General features: G+C 39.8%; 1 protein-coding gene across 3 annotated transcripts in view; it reads left to right on the top strand.

The window, feature by feature from the left end:
* igsf11 (immunoglobulin superfamily member 11) overlaps window positions 1-11488 on the top strand; it is a 116936-nt gene extending 105448 nt beyond the window's left edge. For all 3 annotated transcript variants that reach the window (XM_039826335.1, XM_039826337.1, XM_039826326.1), the window contains 3 exons: window positions 743-865; window positions 5368-5515; window positions 6401-11488. In XM_039826335.1, the coding sequence (XP_039682269.1) occupies window positions 743-865; window positions 5368-5515; window positions 6401-6959 (830 nt within the window). In that variant the 3' untranslated portion in view covers window positions 6960-11488. The remainder of the gene's footprint in view (window positions 1-742; window positions 866-5367; window positions 5516-6400) is intronic.
* The last annotated feature ends 10755 nt before the right edge of the window (window positions 11489-22243 follow it).

The raw sequence follows: 22243 nt of genomic DNA, 5'->3' as shown, positions 1-22243 counted from the left end.
TGTGCTCGTAGTCCTTCAAAACTCTCAGTAAAATAGACTCTTTGTCTCCTCTACATTTATGATACATCTCCTCTTGATGGCAGTTAGAGATCCCACCTGGTTTGACATATTTTACCTTTTACATTCGAGGATCAAATGGTCTCAGTGTTTTGCATTGAGTTTTGAGTCTTCTTTTGCTGTTTGCATTTGATTCATATTGAAATGAGATCCTGGATTCGTCAGCGTCACTCTTGTTTTATGTGTGTTTAGTTTGACACAGACAGCTTTTGTCATCTGTCATGTCATTGTCAAGAGAACAGGTGAAATCTGGCTCACTTTCTATAACTCATATCTAGGAAATGCTGAGGCCTTTTTAATGAACCCAGTAGTGTACAGTTCTATGATTCTAAACTCACGACACAGCCCATTCATCATTTGTGAAAGAAAGTAATCTGCAGTTTTACTTTTTAACTGTACAGTATACTTCACTTGCAAACCTTCTATTAAAGCTATATAGCACCCTCTGTTGCTAGATAGTAGAAGTAGTTCAGTTGAATGTATTGTCATACTATAAAGACGATTAGTATACAATTCTCAAATTAACTCTGTTGTTATACTTTTGCACTCTTTATGTAAATGTTTTATGATATGCATTAGGTCATATGTGTGCTTTCACATTGTGCTCTGTGCATCCATGTAGTTGTGTTTTAGTACCATAGGTAGTACCTTAATTACTATGTGGCTCTGTGTGTGTGTCCATCAGACCAGATGCAGGGCACTGTAACACTGAGAAACATCAGCACCAGCAACTCAGGACTCTATCAGTGTACCTCCAGCAATGTTATTGGCAAGAGCACCTGTCTGCTCAACCTGCAGGTCGTAGCACGTAAGTACACTTAAACACACTGCTCCCTTACTGCTAGATCCACGTGACACTGTTATTGTATATATACACCAGGTGGCTGTGTTTGTTTACAGATTCACATTTATAGATGGACATGCCTCGTCTCACTCAAACTCTGACAGACTCTGGGAAGTTAGAAGTCTTCTCCTTGAGCGACACTCGTCAGACAGACAGATAAACATAAACACAAGCAAACAAACTATACAACTAAACAAAGAACAAGAGCAGAACATCTTGCAGATAGCAGCACACCCTACGGCTGCACCAATCGGATAAAAAAGACAGATAGTTGATTCAAGTCATACAGGGTCTGACAGTTTGGATAGATTGACAGGAAGGACTGTACCATGGCATGTGACAGGATGACGCTCAGTGTCAGAAATACAGGCAGACAGACAGCAGAGTGCGGAGTCTGTCTGTCAGAGACAACAGTGGGTTTCAGTCATTGCCAACATGGTGCAGATGTAAATGCTCAGAAAGAATAAGTGTTACTCAAAACAATTCTGTTCCATTGCTGTTTCTATTTTATCTGAGGATTTATAAAAAAAAAATATATATATATATATATATATATATATATATAACATGATTTATCTCAGTTTCTCTTCTTTCCTTTCCATAGGGCAGGGGTCTTCAATGTTTTTTAAGCCAAGGACCCCCTCAGGGACCCCCTACTACATATATCGTATAAAATGAAGTTGCATATTAATCTTGTCCTACAATAACTTTTAGGGCAGCCTAAAGCATTTATAGATACCTTTTTTGCATAAAATACTAAGCTATTCAAATAGCCTGATACTTGTTGGCATGATTTTATAAATCATGTTTTAATGTTAACCCTTAAATGTGAAACAAATGTGAAACAGTCAATCCTTTGGGATGAACTGTATGTGTCTACCATTTTTTTTTTTAAGTGCACACATTTATTTATTCATTTTAAAATCAACATACTTATTTACTACAACATAAATCGCAGTAATTAACCCTTTAGGCGCCGGGTTTTATTTTTAAAAATACTAGGTTTTGACACTTAAATTTCAGAAGGCTCTGGCTTGAAAATGGTTTGAGATGGAGACAAAGTGTAAATGAAACAAATATTCAGAATGACCTAACGTATATCTAGGGAGTACATTTTTCCATCTAATTCGCATATTATGATGTCATATGGCGGCGGCCATATTGGGTTTATTTCATCAGATTTACCCAAGGGGGTAAGCTTCGCTTCTGAACGCGAACCTCCGATGGCGCCATTTTGTTGCTACAAAGGTATCACCTCTTGTTAGCATTCCACTGACCGCCATTTTTTTTTTACGTCACTTGACTGCGAATAACTTTACATCTGAAGCGTTTAAAGACTATTTGTCCATTGTTTAGTTCTAAAGAAACACGACAATGTATAAAAGGCTCCATTACCTTGTATCTCACGTTATGGCTCCGTAGCAGACGTTTTTGTAAAAATACGCTAACGATTGTGTCATAACTAAGTGACTTACTGTCGCACAGTAGAGGAATTACCGTATAGTACAGGAGAAGCTCGCAGGCAGTTTCGACTTACATTAGCTGTTTAGGTTTAATTACGAATGTTAACTAGCATGTTAGTTAGCAATAATTAGCCTGTGCTTATGTTATCTCCTTACATATACCTACACTCTCCGTCTCTGTAAGATTGGAAATGATTGAGATTTATCTTGACACAGCTACCAGAAGACTTCCAACTTTCAGACACGTTGTCTCTGTCAGTTGGAGGCTGCGCAGTAAAGGAAGAGATCACCGGAAAAGTGCTCCTAATAGCCTTCACTGGTCTCCGTCCAGAGCAACGGGGTCTATTGGTCCATTAATATATATGTCAATGGATTTACCCCCCTCCATCCATTTGTTATGTTGTCCACATATCACATGAACAGGGAAAAAGTAAATTCTAAGCCAACAGTCATAAACTAGAACTATTACTACTACACCACAAAACTCATGTAAACAGTAGGGTAGTTAGTTGTTTTTTTTGGACGGGGGAGGGGCTCATGGCGGCACCTGCTGCTCGTTGCGCACAGTAACTGAGTGATACATGCTTTCACGAGACTCCAAACACCACAAAAGTTTCCAATAACACCAGAAAAAGTCGCTAGTCGCTTTTGACAAAAAAAGTCAAGTTGGGATGGGATTTCGTCGGACATTTTGCATTGAAGCATGACGTATTTATTTCTGAGCTAAGGTCTAAGTAGTGGAGTGCTGTGTGTCTCCTCTGTGCTCTGACTGCAGGCTGGGACTGCTGCGTGAGGCTACTGAGAGACTGACCGCCTGTGAGGGCTTTGGACGGGGGAGGGTCTCACGGCAGCACCCGCTGCTTGTTGGGCACAGTAATTGCAGAATGATAACACTCTATTCGGAGAAAACAGCTGTTTGATTCAGTACCGCGTCGTGTCCCTAATTATTTTGTGTAAGAGTGAAGAAACATTTACACCCGCTCTGTAAGCCAGGGCAAGAACAGCGGCGCATACGTGATTCAACGCAGCCTGGACGCGGAGTGCTGTCTGTCTCATCTCTGCTCTGACAGCAGGCTGGGGTGCTGCGCGAGGCTACTGAGAGACTGACCGCCTACGGGCTTTGGACGGGGGAGGGGCTCACGGCAGCACCTGCACAGTAATTGTAGAGTGATACGTGCTTTCACGAGTCTCCAAAACACCTCAAAAGTCTCTAATAACACCAGAAAAAGTCGCTAGTCGCTTTTGACCAAACAAAGTCAAGTTTGGATGGGATTTCCTCGAACATTTTGCATTGAAGCATGATGTATTTCTGAGCTAAGGTCTTAGTACTGGATGTCTGCCGACTAGTGGAGGGGAGTATGAATGACATATAACACTCTATTCAGAGAAAACACCACAGTGGAAAAATACACTACGCTTTACATACAAACAGATTAACGTCAAAGAACTTCTAATATATCAAGAAGTGCCACTCCCTCGTTACTTCCGGCTTCTGAACTGGTTGCAGTTCCACCAGAGTTCCATATAGGGGGCGCTCACAGGCCAGTGCAGAATGAATGGGGCTCGATGGAGCTATACCCCTCAAAATCCACTTTTCTCAGGATATAATTTTTTGTCTAGTAATTTGAATGTTGCATTCAAAAGGGGAGGCTAAAAAAATACACACTGCTGTGTGTTAGATTTTTTTAAAGTCACTTTTTTGTTCTAAAAAGCCTTTTAAAATGTCAATGACGTCATACACATAGCCTATACGGCCAGAGATACTGCTTTACGGCAAGCTCTGGGTCGCTTCCTCGAGGCATCGACAACACAGCTAACAGGTAAGGCTCTCCCTGTTAATACATGTGCTAGAAAGAGGTTTGCTGATGTTTTAAAGACCACGCCGAAATATTCACTCTGATATTCAGGCTCTGCTTCGGATGCCGTCAAGCTGGATCTCCGATCGTAATCACTCCTTCACTGACCAATCAGCATTCATTAGCAGAATGCTACCGTGTAATGGGCAACAACGACTCACCCTGTAAGAAATCAAAAGGACATAAGTACTCGTTCATTCAACTTTCGACCTATAACACATGTTGAACTTGCAAAAACTACAATCAAATCTGAGGTTTCTCAACGACAATCAGGCGAAAGAGACAAATTTAGCCGTCTAGCTCCATAGAGTCCCATTCATTTTGCACTGGACCGCGATCACCCCCAGTGGAACTCTGGTGGAACTGCAACCAAAATCCGGTAAAATGGGGCTGGATAGGGAGTGGAATGGCTTTCCGTAGACCGGCTTTGTTAACGTACATGTAAAACCACATTATGAAATAAGACAACACACATCACAGACAATCAATAAAAAGAAGAAGAAAAAAAGGGAATCTATGCTTACTGCTTGGATACAATCGTTTGTTTGAAGTAAGAGAGGAAGGGCTTCCAGACTCTAAATCATTTTGCACAAAGCCCCTTGTAGAGTTTCTAAGTTGTTCAAGCTTGAGATGTGCCATAACACTTTCTGTCCACTTAAAGTGTGATGGCGGTTAGACAGATTTCCAGTGTGTCAACACTAAATGCCATGCCAACAGTGACAGAAAGGCGAAGGCATCACACTATACACCTGTGAGAGCAAGCCTTCCAGGTGCCACTCCAAATAGTATGATTCCTGGGTCCGGTTGTATCTCCATGCTACAAATTTAAGAGAATATTAAAAAAAATGGCCAACCAGAGTGTCAAAAGACTTAAGCAACTCCAAAACAAATGGTACAGAGTGGTTCAATCCTGATGGCAGCGGGAACAGGTTTTATCAAATCTGGGAAACATCTTTGCAAATCTGCTTTTACTGCAGTGTAGTCTCTATGTATTACCTTGAACTGTAATAAACCATGTCTAATGCAAATGGATGTAGAATGAAATATTGAAACTGCAGACTGCCATACTTCATCAGAAATATTTGTCTCTAAAGTGCCCACATGATCTATCAACATTATTATATTTTCTGCTGTCTCTGTCCTGCAGCCCAGCCTCAGAGTGTGGGTTTGATAGCGGGCACCATTGCTACAGGAGTCCTAGCTGTCATCATCTGTTCCCTGTTAGTGGTGGTCACACTCTTTTACTGGAAGAACAAGAACAAATATGATGAGGAGGAGATCCCCAATGAGATCAGGTTTGGCTTTGATTTGTGGCTTTGCAACCAAAAGCTGTTGTGGTCTCCAGTGCGTAAAGAACAGACAACATACTATTAATGGATGTATTGGATGTAGTGTCTCAAAAGAGTCTTCTTTACTTGTATATGTACTCCAAACTGTGGCAGGGAGGAGACTGTATTTGTGGCCTCTCTGCTGTATTTCAAAAGGAGTTAAGATGCAGTGGCAGCTTTGTGTTTGCACTGTAGAACTGTTAGTGTGTCAGCATGGCAATCACAGATTGAATTCAAAGAAACCCAGACCAATTGGATTTAAAGTTTGGAGAGTTCAGCTTAGTTTTATCTGCGCACAGCAAACGTTTTCATCATCACAGGCTAATTGGTCTGTTCAAACACTCTGTGAAGCTCTGTCAGTTGATTAAATAGGCTGCAATTTCTCCCCTAAATCACTACATGAATCATTTGGAAGATGAATCATTGTTCATATACAGTATGTGAGGCTTTGGCTGATTGGGATAACATCTGCCTCATTTTGGGCTTAAATGCAATCCCGCTTTCAGTTTCTACCCTGAGGGCTCTGCTTTTTCCCCACTAACAGCAAATCAGTGTTCATATGTAGACTTGTAGTTTTTGGCACCTGTGTTGCTATTGCATGAATTCCAGTTACTGTGACCACCCCACTGTATATTAAGTCCAGTAAAATCTAAGAGCAAAAATTAATGAATATATAGTATTAAAGTAATCAGTATAGTGCAATTTCAAAGCAAAGAGGATCTATTTTCATTTTTAATGCACCAATAAAGGATTTGTGCTAAATATTTGAAGATGAACTAATTGACTATCTTACTGCTATCATTCATGATATCACTGACATCTTCACAACTTCCACTTATATCTTCTTCACAGAGAAGATGACCTTCCTCCTAAGAGGTCATCATCAGTGAAGGCGTTCCATGCAGACGCCTCATCCTCAGAGAACGACACGCTGACGTCTACTAACACCTACAACAGCCGCTACTGGCACAACCCCAAACCCAACTACGACACCAACTCCTATACACGCTACAATGGAGACACTCGCCAGACCTTCTCCACTGCTGCTCACATTTCACATGCACACGGACAGGCCCAGAACCCAGGACACGGCCACAGTACAGTGGTCACAGCGCCAGGCTCAGCTCCACTGTCCCGCCACGCGCAGCCCACAACGACAACGACAACGACATCGTTTGCCAATGGCAGCCACACGCTTCCACCACCCAAGACTCTGGTGGTCACCACAAACTCTGCCCCGTCCCCTCCCGCCATGGTGCGCAGCAACGGCTCTGTGAGCCTCAAACCGGTAGTGACGTCCACACACGGGCAGCACACGCACTCCTACGCAGTGAGCCAGGCCACGCTGGAGCGGATGGGGGCGGTGCCTGTCATGGTGCCCGCCCAAAGCAGAGCAGGCTCGCTGGTGTGAAATCTCATTGGTAAACTGTTCTCTTTGAAAACCAGACTAAAATAGTGTTTGGTTGTGACGTTTGAAACCCACTGATTAAAAAAATCCAACTAAATATGGGCTGAAGCAGCCTGCTGCCCTTTACAACTGTGTCTTTCTTTATGTAACACACTGGGATTTTACAGTGCAGAGTTCATTTAATGCCAATTCCTTGATGAGCGGGACCCTTGTAGACAAGCATCATCCCCTTATTGGATGGATTTTCCTGGCCGGTGTGGTGGGAACTATTTTTCAACGACTTGGATGATTTAACATAGCTGGAGTGAAATTTCCTGCAGAACCTGGATTCCCTGGTCATTTTCAGGGCTGGATCATTGTGATAATTGGGTTAATTGTGGGGGACTCAAAGCAACACAAAGCATTTTCATCTCAATGTGTTCATACTGAATGGTCAGACAGAAGTGAGCTTGGATTCCCACGTAAATACATGTGTCTCTTGTTTTAGGATAACAAATTAAATCAATTTTAGTTCCAATAATTTAATTTCCCAGTTGTAATTTTGATTGACAGAAAATGAAATTATGTTGGGTGAAATGGCCTTAGAAGCTTACGGAGAGTGGTTTTACTGGGTGCAATACATTGCATAATATACTTTACTCTATTGAAAGCAAACATTTTAATTACATTTTCGCACTTTTCAGAGCAAATATCAAAACTGCTGTCTTATAAACAATTACTTAGTCTTAAATAATGATATATTTTAAGGCCATTGCATATCAAGTCTGTATTTTTTTTAAATCGTTATGCACAGACACCTTGCACACTGAGTCTGTTGCGTTTTATCATTCTATCCATTAGGGGTGACCCCTAATAGTTGAATATTAGAAATAAATAAGAGCCTGATTACACCCCGTAAAGTCCAGGTCAGACCAAAGATTCTGGACAAGACGAGTGAAAACTTGCAGCTACCTCTAATTTGCAATGTTCTGAAACCTGCCAGTTTACACCAATGCGACGAGATGAGACGGTGTATCATCTTCATAGCACGACTCTTTGTACTTTCGTCATAAATTCCGACTTTCAGGCTTTTTCTGTAGCTTATCTCATTTGTTGCATCTAAATATGAATGTGGATAACGTTAGTGATAGTGAGATTCTTGCTACAGCTGCGTTTCTTGTGGAGCTGAAACGGCGAAAACAGCATTTTATTTCTCTGATTCACTGCTTTGTTTTAACGATGGTTGCTCTCTTCAGTTATTCTCTAGCTCGTTCGACAATACTGTGCTTGAAGGCGCTCGTTGAGCCTCCGGGCCGGTTCAGACTGCTGCAACCTTCCCCTGCAACATCCTAAACCGTTTTTTTAAAACTCTGGTTGATTTATGAGGACTAACTTCTCCTTAGATCTCTGTAGGGTAAATTGAGACAGCTAGCTAGACGATCTGTCCAATCTGAGTTTTCTGTTGCACGACTAAAACAACCTTTGAACGTACACATGTTCCACCAAAACAAGTTCCTTCCCGAGACTATTTTGCAGAGGCGCCGTTGCTCCGTCCAGTGCTTAGCACCGCCCAAGACGATTGTGATTGGTTTAAAAGAATAAACCACAATAAACAGCACTTTTTTTCTCCCATCCTGGAATGCTGTGTGGACTAGCCAGACCCTCCTGGGCATCGCTGTGGAGGAAGGTCTGGCAACGCAAGACTATGGGTAAATAAAACCAACCGCACCATGACAGATTTAGGTTTCACTTTCCATGATCCGTGACTGACGGTCGCCCCCACACATGATTCGACGATCAGTCAACAATAGGCAACACTTGACAATTCTGATTCGACTATGAAAATTCTTAGTCGAGGACACCCTTACTATTTGTTATGAAAGACAAAATGGAGTTGTCAAGCAGTGAGGACGATTTTGTGGTGCATTTACTGTAGGTGGCCAGCGTTGTATTCTGTTAAAAGTCTATGGTCATTTGTAAGGTATCATTCTGCTAAACATCTTATTCTTTGAAAGGACCCAAGTCCTGGAACTTTTTGCTGGAAAATTTGCTGCATTTTGCTGTCTAATCTTTCGTACATCCTTTGTTTTGAGATCAGTAGGCCTACCTACCATCCCCGGATACGAAAAAAGCGCAGGAAAATGGAACCTGTCCTGAAAACGGATGAAAGTTTTGGAATCAGTGTGTAAATGTGATTGACACAACATGAGGTCAATTTATTTTTAAACATGCGGCAATTTCGGACTAAAAATACAGACTTGGTGTGCAAAGGCCTTTTTACCAAACAACATATATCTAAACTTTTATCCACATACAAAACACTGGTGATATTTGTTAGCATATACCGTAGATGGTGATATAAAGATTGCACAAGCACTGGATTTTCACAACCGAAAGCTACTGTCCCCCTGATTTAAACTTGAAACTCCAGATGGATATTGTCGTAGTCTTTGCTGTGCTCATCCTCGCTGTTGTCTTAATCCGGTTCATGTCAAATTAGTGCTGCTTGAGAAGACGTGGATAAGAGGATGTCTTATTTCATAAATGCTTTATAAAGAGACAAATTGTGATTTTTTTTTTTTCTTGGCAAAGGCTAACACCTATTGTTTTCTACTGTACATATTGTAACATCAACAGTAGGCTAGATTGTGAATCAAAGAAAATACAGTACATTGCGTCTGACTAATACATATTCTACAACTCGTGTCTTAATTTAAAAAAAATTAAAACTCTTTTTGTTACATTAGACAACAAGCTGGGTTTGATAGTCAGTGTTATTGGTTTCAATGAAGGGATTTTTTTGTATTTTATGTTTTCATTTTCTAATGAGTATTGCCATTTCATTACAAGGTCTGAGGTAAATACAGTATGGTTTAACATGAATGGCCATATGTTTATAAATAATAGACACCTATGCTGTATGGTAGAACGTTTCACTGTGTTTCTGACCTACTGTATTTATCTTTTGACCAAATCTCAACAGTCTGTTAAATAACTGTTACAGTGTTCCCAAATTAAGCAATCCTTATTTCTTGTTGTGCATTACCTGAATGCACAACACTAATAATTTCTTGTAGCTATGATGCAATATTTGATTCAGCAATTATTTGTGTTAAATGCAGTATTGGAAAGTGTTTTTCATTCTTCAGAGCAATTTCGTCTAATATATGAGTTTTAATTAAATGTGCTGTTTTGGCATTCAAGTTTTACTGAGACAAATTGATGTGCTAACAATACAAACAGTGCTCTCAGCTTTAAAACATTATCTTAACATTTTTCTTTCATTTATATTATTTAGTCAAGAGGACTTCACTCACTTTTTCAAATACATTTATGTATGTCTTCATGCCGTTTCCTTGTAGGTGTTATATGCACTCAAATACAGTTAATTGAATTAGAAAAAAAAAAAAAAAAAAAACTGGGAGGGTTGGCAGCTAGTTTAGAATGGTATTAGTGTATTATTTTAGACTGGAAACATACATAAAACAGAATGCTCTTTAATCCCTACAATTTTTTTGGATCATTTGAACAATAACTACTAGCCAAGGTGTACTTTTGTGTTATTGATATTATCCCTTATTTCACACATTTATGGAGTCACAAAATAGACCCCATAAGTACCAGTCATTACTGGTTTTCCATCACAGTTTGTTGTCCATGATTTAGGCCTGCTGTTTGGATATAAAGGTAATCCTGAATTTCTCCTGTTTTTTGCCTTGGCATGACATAAACGGCTCTTAGTTTAATCTGCATTGCTATTCATTTATTCGCTATACTGTCACTTATGTACCAGTCCAGATCAATCAGAAATATGTTTGATCATCTTTGTACATTGACCCCAGTCTAACCACAGATACACCTGCTCAGTCTTACAGACACATTCATCCAACATGTTTACTCTTTCTTTTCTTTTGTCTCAAAGCTGTCTAATGTGTGGGAGAGTTACAGTACTTTAAATTCACCTGCAACACACACACACAAACACACACACATTGATTTATAAGTACAGCAAGGCTTAAAGAGGTCAAATGATCCAAGGTAAGTTATCACCTCCCCCTTCTCTTTGTCTGACAGTGTTTTCTGAATAAAGTCTTCTGTCTATGTTAGATTTCACTCACCATCTCTCCCAGTGTCCCTGCCTTGAGCACTGGCTGACAACATTAAAAAAAAACTTTCCTTCATAGATATCTGGCTTTATTCTTCTCAGAGAAAATGTCAGGCTGGAAAAGCTAAACTGAGATTATTTTTGCTTTAACTCTGCCCTCCGTTTGCAGGAGCAATGGAGAAAAGAGCGCACAATCAGTAGAAAACTACTGAGGCTTTAACCCAGATTAAATAAACATCTCATCTTCTACCCTGGCCATAGGTTGCCGTGTGGTACACAAGGTGGTATATGGGTTCTGTAGATAAATAATGACGTGATATATTGCCAATAGTAAAACCAATATGTAAATATGTATACAACTACATTATGTTCTTACTGTTGGATTGAAATGAAATAGGAAAAATAACACTGAAAATTGTAGTAAATAAATATTGTTAATACATTCTAATCGGCTTCCTGCTTCTTTGTGTGTTGCATGTTTTAGTGGATCATCATTGAAAAACTGAAACATTATTCAGCATTTTAGCTACATGTACAGTAAGTATAATGTGTACAGATTCTGCATAAAATGTCATGTACACTAGTTATCCTCTTCAGGGGGTTCTGCTGCTGTAATATGAATAACATATTCCATGCTCAGCAAGCTTTCTATGAAACTCCTTCATCGAGCTGTTGGTGCTCCTGCAGGCTGTTAAGACAACCATACAGACGAGAGCTGTACAGAATAACAATATGAAGAATATGCTAGTGTGCTAGTTTCTTCATGCTCTTGTGGTTTCTATTCCCAAGACAAATTGTGTAATACTGCAAATATGAAATGTCTTCCATGTAAAGATAGAGAGAGAGAGACTTTAAGATATACGTGTTTTCCAATTATATTTTTTTTCTTTGTAATGCTTATGGTTTACACTCTTGCTCTGTGCAGTGCTTCTGACTCTCATGGTGTAGTTTATTACATTTAGAAAACACGACTGAGTCCATAGTGTGCATACATTTATACTATTTCTGCTTGTTACTGCACATTGACTCAGTAGCATACTATGCAACGTAGCAATGATAATTTATGAATTTGGGGCCAGCCACACACTGCCTGCATAGCGTGAGCGTGGCGTTTCTGTTGTGTGTCAGATGTGTGGCGGCTGCGTGCATTTTTCTGTCTTTGCACACCAGAAACATGTCTGACGCGGCGCTGCTGCTGCTAGCCTTGTCTGTACACATGCATGTTTCCCATTGATAAACTGCACTCAAGCAGTAGTATACTTCATGTTAAACATAAATATATATTGATTTGATTACAGCAAAGACAACATCGGCAGTATTGACGGCAAAATAGGCTACAGAATATTTCTTTCTGTATTGACAAGTGCAATATTTAGTATTATTTTTTTAAATTACAATTACAGCTTTTCTTCTAAATATGGTATGCTCATGAATATTTAGATGAGCTGCGCGCTGATTGGTTGAGCGAACCACATACACATACATTGGAGTTGAGACAGCAGGTCTCATATTTCAGACACTGCAACGTTATAAATTGTTTGTCTGCTATTTCGTTATTAAATTCACTTTAATAACGATCACCGGCTGCCAGCTGCCGGCATAACTATCGTATATTTAAAGTTTGAATTTCGTCAAGGCATGTATATCACAGCTACCCTAAGGTCTTAACAAAGCTAACACTTTCGTCCGATTTCAATTTAAGACATGGGGTCTCCTTAGGAGTAGCTGCTAGCTAGGCTATGTGTCCCATTTAATCCTATGGGAAAAGATCGCCGCTATACTTTCGGCATAACTATCGTATATTTACAGTTTGAATTTTGTCACGGCATGTATATCACAGCTACCCTAAGGTCTTAAAGGAGAACTCTGGGCAATTTTTACGTTAATCTTGATCGCTATACCTATGTGAGTACTGTCTTTAGCAAAAAAAAGTGAGCCGAATTGGTGCTAGCAATACAGAGCTGCTACAGCTAATGCCCAGAGCTCCCACTTAGCTAAAACTGCAGTTATGGGGACATAAGATAACAACATGAACAGGGCCCTTACATGACAACAAGATGTGTTTAGCAACTTAGCCATCGTTGAAATTCACCTACCCTGTTAGCTGCTAGCTGCCGTCTGGGATGAGTGAGTGTGTCCAGCCATGCTTCGGTAATAATCATCACGCAGCAGTTCCATGTGTATTTGTAGCATATATATCCATTTTGTGTATGATCCATCTGGTGCTAAACTAAACTAAAGTTTAGCTAAACTGTCGTTATTTAACTATGACAAGGTAAAATCGGTTTTGCATTATATCACCCCTTTAAAGCTTGTAATTATTTGTTATGTTTTAGGTTGTATTTTTGTGAGGTTGTATTCTGTGAGCATGGCATTGCTCTGTCGGTGGGTCCTTTGTGTATTTGGCTGATTTATTCATGGCTATTATCATTTTAACCTTTAACCTTCCTGTAATGGAGAGTAGTGATCTGAATATCTGTATTGGAATTATCCGAAACTGCAGTTACTGAAAGACCCACTAGGGGACAGTGTTTATACACTCATGGCAGCCAGGACAGAAAGCTGTTGTCAAATTCAGTCTCAAAACCCATCATATGAGGCAAAACAGTAAATTCTGAGTCGTCATTATATGATAAAAGACATGGTAGCTACAGGTGGTGGATTAAGTGTGTATGGACTTATTTAAATTAATTTGAATAGAGGGGGAATAACTTGCAGTTGATAGAACACGTCTTAATGCAATCTCAATGGTGGTGGTTTCTCTTATCATCAGAATTTCAAATAGTATTCCTTTAAGAATCAACAGGAGTGCATTGGTGAAAGGCAGGATGCAAAAAGTGAAATGGACCTGAGTTCCTGAGAATTGTGCTCATTATTTGCACATGAGGCCTTGCTTGGTGTGTGTGGAGCTTGGAGGGTCTGTGTTGAAGCAGGCATACTATGTGTGTGTTCACACTCTTAAGTAGATCTTTGGGTTAATTATATTATGAGAGGTGAATTATGATGAATCAAAGAAATCTCCATTTCAATATTCCCTGTGCTCTTGACCGCTGTTATGGTGCTCACGTGAGTGGCCACTGAAGCCCAATGAAGAAACCTTGGGAAAGTTTCTTCATTGGGTTAGAGATTTTCTAGAATCATAGTCATCATCATTATGAATCATTTGCATCCCTAACAAATCCTCCATTACAACTCACATTGCAAATTATAGTTGACTATTTTTTTGTTTTTTTTGTTTCATGTCTTGCAGATCCCTTGTTTTGAAAAATGCTACCTAAATACTGTGATTTTCATTATTAGTATCTTTCTGTCTTCTGTAGCTTTGATAGATGTCTTTACAGTTTCTCGTACTAGTCTAGACTATATATTTTTACACCCTGCCAAAGCTGACACAGCAGCTGTTGATGGGTACCTTCAGTAGGAAGCATGCATTTGAGATGCACAGGAGAAAGTACAACTATGTGAGTGCATATTCATCTTGATAGTACTGCTAGTCATTAATCTGTGATTCACTAACTGAAGCTAAAGTGAACACACTGACCAATAAGATGGGGAACAAGGGAGAGAGAGAGAGAGAGAGAGAGAGAGAGAGAGAGAGAGAGAGAGAGAGAGAGAGAGAGAGAGAGAGAGAGAGAGAGAGAGAGACCTATTTCCCAGCAGGGCGGAGAGGTGACCAACTATGGAGCTCAATGCTGCAAATCAAGCCTCTCTGGTTTGCAGGCTGAATGCACAATGCTGTTTCTGAGAAATCACTTTGGACATCCATTATCCATCCATTGGCCCTATCTAAAATGTTCTATCCTCTCTGTTGTCTATAGAGTAGCCATCCCATAATAGTCCTGAGCTGTGAAACTGGCTCACTGCCTCACTCTCTTTCTTTCTTTCTGTTTTTCTCAGGCCTTTGTACCTCTGCTAAAACTGCAAAACAGTACATTCTATGCTTTCCACACAGCGAATAAACTTGCATGCAAAAAAGAATCTCAGAAACAGTTGAAACCCATTTGGAAAATGGAAGCAAGGAATGAAATAAGGAAAATGAAGAAAGAAACAAAGAAAGACATGCAGAAATAAAGAAAATTAGTTTTATATAATTTAATTCAATTCAAACAACTGTATTTATCCCAAAAGGGCAATTTATTCAATAATCAAAGAAAAAATGGTATGAAATTTATTTACACAATAAATTACAATTGTAAACATATAATATACAAGACAAAGATGAGGACAGAAAGGATCCAAATAAAAGAGGAAGAGAAGCACCTGTTTGTTTGACAGCAATGTTTTTTTTCTGGTCTGATAGAAATGCAGAAGTTCTATAGATGTTGTTAACCCCCTGAGTCCGAGGTCAAAGCAGTCCATCTGGGAGAGAATCAATGGGGAATGGGAAAAAAGAAAATAGAAAGAATGAGGTGATGAAAACAAATTCAGCACAGTGATAGGCAGGTTCAAAGATTAGAGGAGGAGAATGGTTTTAGAAAAAAAATAACAATTTAAACTTTCATCAAGAGTTTAGTGGGGTAATTCTGAACTTTATTTTTAGAACTTGGAAATGTATTGAGTGCAACATCCAACTGTGACTTTCAAAGTAATACAATACTTTGCTGTTTCCTTAAGACACAAATAAGTAAAAAAAATAGCGGAGATATTGTAAATTCTATTTAGAATGTATTGTGTAGTGTACTGCAGTCATAGAAAAGAGACAAAAACAGTAACAGGAGATAACTTCAAAGTAATTACATTTATTTATTTGCTGCTGTTACTTTTGGTGAGCTGACTTCCAAGGCGTCTCATGGGCAGGAAAATAATATTGCTAAAGGAACGAAATGTGCGAAATACTGAAACAACATGATCATGGTCATCAAGCATGGATCATCTTACGGGCCTAAATATGATTTTGAAAAATCATCCTGACACATCTTTGATTTCTAGCCAGCTCAAATGCATGGACTATTGTAACTCTGTATGTCAAAGCTAATGTAATCTCTCAAATTCAGCTACAAAATGCTGCCTGCCCAGGGCCACGTTCAGCCCCGACAAAATGTAACAAATGTTTTTTTTAAACAGACATGGGGGTGCGTGCAGCCTGTTGTTTGCGCAAGTGCTCTGCCTTTATATTACCACGAGTTTACAGACACGTCTCTGCTGATTGGGTATCACCTGTGACACAGCCAATAAATGGGAGACACACCCACCAAACGAGAGAAAACGTATATCAAAGCAGTTGCACAGCGCTTCACACTGTTCCGAGGAAACCGTAGAAAAGCGGTGCACACCGCTTTGAGATTGAACGTGCCCCAGTTGTGCATAAAGTGACTTAGCTGATGAGCCAGAGGCCTGTACTACGAATCAAGCTCAACATGCCCTGGATTTATTTTTGTTACCCGGCTTCACCAAAAATAACAACCGCGGTCCCGCATAACCTGTGACACGATGGTGGTTAACAACTAGTTCAATCAACCCAGGGTTTCCCAATCCAGTGGCGCGCGCGTTCACATAAAAGAGGCTGTGTTTGCACAGCACGACCAATCGCAAACATCTACCAGAGCCGCATATTTTACATAAGAAGAGCAAACTATAATTCAACATAAATCTGAAGAACACAGACACGGTTTTACAGGCAAAACGCAATACAGTCGCTGCTTCCTAAAACAGGAGGACAGCTGGCAAAAAAATAGCTGACGCCTTAAATGTGTAAATTACAACGCTTATCATCAACCCATCAGGCACAAGATCTGACCATAATTACACTTCTGCTTTCCATAAACTGTCGTTGCTGTAGCCTATTATTTCAGTTGCAACCCTGGCAGTGGTAAGCGACCGTGAGAGCAAATAAAAAATATCAAAACATAATTCAAACCGATGTGTGCATTTGCAACACACGGCTCAAATAGCCTATAGGTAATTCCCTCCGCTGAAAATCTATATCTTTCATAAAAATACCCATCAGGGATTGTTAACGGGGTGGTCGGTCTCTAAATGTTTTAACTTTTCTGAGAGCACCTCTCTCTCTCACCGTGCTCCACCGGATCTTCTAAGAATGGTGACGCCGTTGTTAATCGAGAATTGATTGGTCAGTAGGCGGTGCTTTTACACCGGTTGATCTCTAATCTCCAACATGACCTGCCCCCGAGCAGCATAAGTTACCACGACGGTTTAACCCGGTAACAAGTGATCCACCGTCGTGATACCCCAAAGCCTGGGTTTAACCTGAAGTTACCTCGTTAACGCCAAATCTTGCTTTGTAGTACAGGCCTCAGATGGTTCGTTTCCCAACAACAAAAGCTGTCAATAACTTTGGAAAAGGACGGGCATTTTCAATTAAAATTCCTTGCCTGAGATTGGATGAACCATCTGTCTATCACGTCCGCTGTTTTTGTTTTGAATGAACAGTTGCGGCTGTCACATACACCTAAACCACGCCCGTAGCTGCCAGTAGCTCCTCACTGGAAGCTAATTGGTTGGCTAAACTGGTAGTTCAGAACCAAACGCATTACTTGAAGCCTGAAAAGATGGATTTTCGTGTTATATGTGATCCCACAATTCTCTGGTGATCTTGTGACAGCGATATCGCGAGAATAGCTGAGAAGCTGCTGTACGTCGAAGGTAATGAAGTGACAGCACATACATATTAAACTTTCCATTTTGCATTTGTAGTCTTTAATGGTTACTTTTCTGTAAACGTGTTTTGTGTGAAAATATTCCATAGATGATATTGCAGAAGAGCAAAGCTGGGGATGTATTGAAACCTTTTTTTGAATTGATTTCCAGTTTGTCTGATGGGACAGTCAGTGGGAAATAGCCTGTAGGCTCTGAAACACCAGAATGTACATACTTTAGACTATCATGACACACAACACTGTAGGCATACACACACATTTCTTCATATGCTCACACACACACCAAAATTCAAACACATTAATTCTCAAGGCATGCTGCGCTTTGCTTGTGCCTCATTTATCTTGAGGCACCATATAGAAAATTCACACAGCTAAGGTTGAAACATTTTGTGGGTAATTCTGCTCAACATTGTCAGGAGAAGCAAAGTAAAAACTGAAGTCTCATTGAAAACAAAACACCAGCTCCACTCATTTCAGTCGTGAAAGGAGCTGGAATTTACACAGTTTTGTATCTGCATAATTTCATGAATCTGGAGATAGAGAGTAGACATGAACTTTTGGAAGCTACAATGTAGTAACTGTTCTCATCAAATGACTCTCCTCTTTCATTAAGATTAAATGAAAGAGGAGAGTGATTAGAAAAACTGACTTTTTTCTGTCATAGGAATATAAATATGGGATCAGAGCTCCAATTGGGTATAAGATGGAGGTTGGCTTGTTCAACTTAGGGGAGACTGCAGAGCTTTCACAGTAATCAGGTAACTTGACATGAAAGCAATCAATAGATATATGAAATATGAGTGCCTTTTAATGATCTAAGTACATTTCCATGCACTGCTTTTTTGTGGTTCAGCTTTGACCTTTATACCGTGTGTGTGTGTGTGTGTGTGTGTGTGTGTGTGTGTGTGTGCAATGTTACAATGCAATGATCATATGTGAAATTTCAGGTGTGTTCAGTATCCCTATTATTTAGGTTATTGGGTTAAATTGGGCTTGTTTAAAGCCTTTCTGGTTTTATGATCCTTTGTTATGCTTCTCCCATAGGACTTGATTGTACATGTGAGGTGACCAGTGGCTGCATCTCCAAAGCTCAGTATGACTGACTAATTATAAAAAAAAAAAACATGACCTACTGACATCAGTGTTTGGGTGGGTATCCACAGTAATAAGAAACATACACGATGGAACCTCAAACTGGGCCCTACATAAACAATGTTATAGTTCTTAAGGTGATATTTTCCCACTTTTTACATCTCTATGAAGTGAGTGAGAGAACCCCCCCTCTTGCTACAGTAATACCCTTTTAATGAAACACTTTTGGGGAGACAATTGAAATGAATGAAGGGTGATCATTATTGCTTCCATCTTATCCCCTTTATAAGTGTTGAAGTGGTGGAGTCTTTTCTTTCACTACAGTGCATCTTCCCTCCCTTCAGAGGCCTCCATTTGCACTGAGAAGAAAGAGAAAAGGATGATTGCATTACACAGAGGAGAGTATATTGCAACGGCATGATGAAATCAAATTTAAGCCTTGTGTCAAGGCAAGGACTGTTCAGCTTCCCCCTCTGTGTCTGTTCCCAATCTATGTCTACCTTTTTCCTCTCTGTTTGCCTCTCTCTTATGTTACTTGCAGCCATATTGTATTTGTCCAGAGAAGTAGGGAAACAAAGAAGTGTGGTGGACACTTTAACACTTTACACGTATGGCAGTAAGACAGCTGTTTGCTGTTGAATACAATGTTTTGTCTGTCTGGTACATAGAGTAGAAGGTGAGGTGAATAAGAAATACCAGACTGAGCTGAATATTTTGAACAATCAGCAGTCCTTTTTGATCCAAGTCTTTTCTCTCTCCTACTTCTCACTTCTTAAAATGGCTGATATTTTTATGGTAACAATGTATCAAATGATGATGTGTAAACAATGTGACATAATGTGAAGTAAAAGGGGTCGCTCGTAGTGATAAGTCTACAGCTACAGATACAGATGCAGTCTTTACATTCTGGTTTCCACTCTCTCTTTCGTACTCTTGTTTCATTCATTGCCATTGTCTTTCATTGCCTTGGACCGAAGTCTGCAAAATTCTCTTTTTTTGAGAGACATCACTTCGTTCTTGAAGGTGATGACCTATTCATTTTTTTTTCACAATCACAACTTTCAGCTACCACATCTTGCTTGCATTTCTCTCAGCTCAGTAGCTATTCTCACCTCTTTAAAGCGCCAGCAGCTGTCCCAATCTGCCTTGATTTCCCTCCAGCTGTTCTCATCTGGTAAAAAAAAAGGCAGCTCTGATTCTTTCATTCACCTCCTTCCAGGCAGCTCCAATCTCGTCATTTTAGTCCTTCCGGAAAGCTCAAAGTCTCTCTGACTTCATGTGAATACAGAGACTCTCCAGAGAGGTTTTTTCTTTTCTTTTCTTTTCTTTATCCCTCTTTTACCTCCTAAACATCGTTCTACACTTATTTTCATCATGTTATTGTTTGGATTCAGTATGTAGTTCTCCTTAAAACGTTTCCCAAAAATTAAACTTAAAACTGCAATTACTAACATTATTTTACAATCTTAAATTACTTCCCAAGTTGTCTTCCTTAGTTACCGAAATATTGGAAGCTTCATAATAACCTCTAATGTCAACCCCACTCAATCTTTCAGCATGACTCCTTGGAATGATTCTAAGATGCTTTATAAAAATAGTGTTGGAGAGTCAAAAGAACAACTGAACAGAACCATGCAGAGAACCACAGACCTGACAATATGGACAACTTTGGCATCTCAGACAATTGATAAGTGCCACAAAAACCTCTCCATGTGCTGAGAGCGCTGATAAACAAATGCAGGACAGCTGTGCCGGCAGGTGGCAGGTGACACTATTAATCACATAATGAGGAGAGGAGAGAAGCTCTCCGGAACCAGTGAGCCTGTTGAATAAACACTGAACACACAGATACAAGGAAAGTAAAGAGCCAGAGTGTGAGAAGGCAGATGGTGCGGGCATCACCATGCCAATGATGCAGTGATTCCATATCCCAAAGGGAGGTTTCGGTTGCCTGAGTGAGCATGGTCTGTAGCAGTTCAACCTGGGCTTTCCTTCCTTTTGACGCTGTGAACCTATTCTTTGAAGGACAGTTGACAGCCAATAACCTGCTCAGCAGACTGGACAATACATTGAGCTGTTGTGGTAGAAAGCCAGACTGCTATAAGTATGCAAGAATGGTTTTGGTTACCAGCTGAATTTGGCTGGACTTTGATATGATGCAGGTCTATTGCACGACCTGTATATTATGGGATTATGTCATTAGGCTAATCATCATGTCTGGCTGAGGGAAATATATGGCTTTTTAGCTGCTAAAAGCCCCACTATGTTCGCTAGCTAGTTGCTAACGGTGTCTGTCTGCTGTTTGATCATTGTGACATTGTTTTCACATCGTCGTTTGATACATTGTTATTCTAAAAATGATTGCCGCTTAAAGGTCGGTGGGTGTGAGGAATGCTTGGCCACGAGCTGGGAATAATGGACCCAATGAAGAGTTCAGAATAGCTCTATGTTCTGCTCGGTTCAATTTGGGACTATCACTCCCTTTTTGGCGGGTAACACTACTCATATTAGATCATTTAATTCCACATAAATTCAGGGGGAGTATGATAAAGCGTGTAAGGAGTGTAGACAAAGCAGAACAGGGGAGTGAAAAATCAAATGACTGTAATATGTGTTGCCCAAGATCCTGTAGTTCTTGATAATCATATTTAATTTTAAATGAGAATATGTACTGGAGGCTATATTTACAGAAGAGGATCAGGGCCACATGTCAAAAATAAATTTGAGTTCTGAGTTTAAAGTCAGAATTCTGAGAATAAAGTCTCAGAATTTTCAGAAATATGACTTTAAACCAAAATGTTTCACATGTGGCCTAATCCTCTTCCATATATTGTAAATGAGCATTAGTGAATACATCAGTACATTCATTAATTGCTAGTACTGACTGCAAATGTACTGTTATGAATACAATCTTCTTTAGAGCTGAGCTCTGTGCTCTGCACTGCACTGTCTCTGTCCATGGTGCTGAACTGGAGGTTGGAGAAAGTCACTTCCTGTGGCATTTCAACAGAGTTATTATAGTTATTGCAACAGTATACACTGTAGTTGCTCTCTATTCACTATCCAAGGACTGTGTTGCTGAATGAGCAGCAGCCTTAATCCATTACTATAGTTCAGCTCAGTTCAGTATTTCTGGATTTGAATGCTCTCTTTGGCAATGCCTTCACACAGCAGTTCATCATCCTGCATAAACAGTAAAAAGACATCTCTATGGAGTTCACCTCAGTGGCAAGATTTTTTTGGGGATGACACAGAATGCTTATGAAAACCATTGGACTTTTTACCATTTCTACCCTGTTGACAGAATGTAATAAGGCAATTTCACCTACACTAATTAAATGTCTCAGACTGCTTTGATTTGTAGGCAAGTGTGACATTGAATGGACTGGTAAATTCACCATGTTAACTGCGTGATAAACACTTTTCTTAATCCTTAATAGGTTTGTTAAAAAAGTAATTTCACACCAGGAAATAATTAATTCTGTTTTGCAATT

This window comes from Perca fluviatilis, chromosome 2 (assembly GCF_010015445.1).
Source record: "Perca fluviatilis chromosome 2, GENO_Pfluv_1.0, whole genome shotgun sequence".
In the NCBI taxonomy this organism is placed as follows: domain Eukaryota; kingdom Metazoa; phylum Chordata; class Actinopteri; order Perciformes; family Percidae; genus Perca; species Perca fluviatilis.
This window is presented reverse-complemented; position numbering and strand designations above follow the sequence as displayed.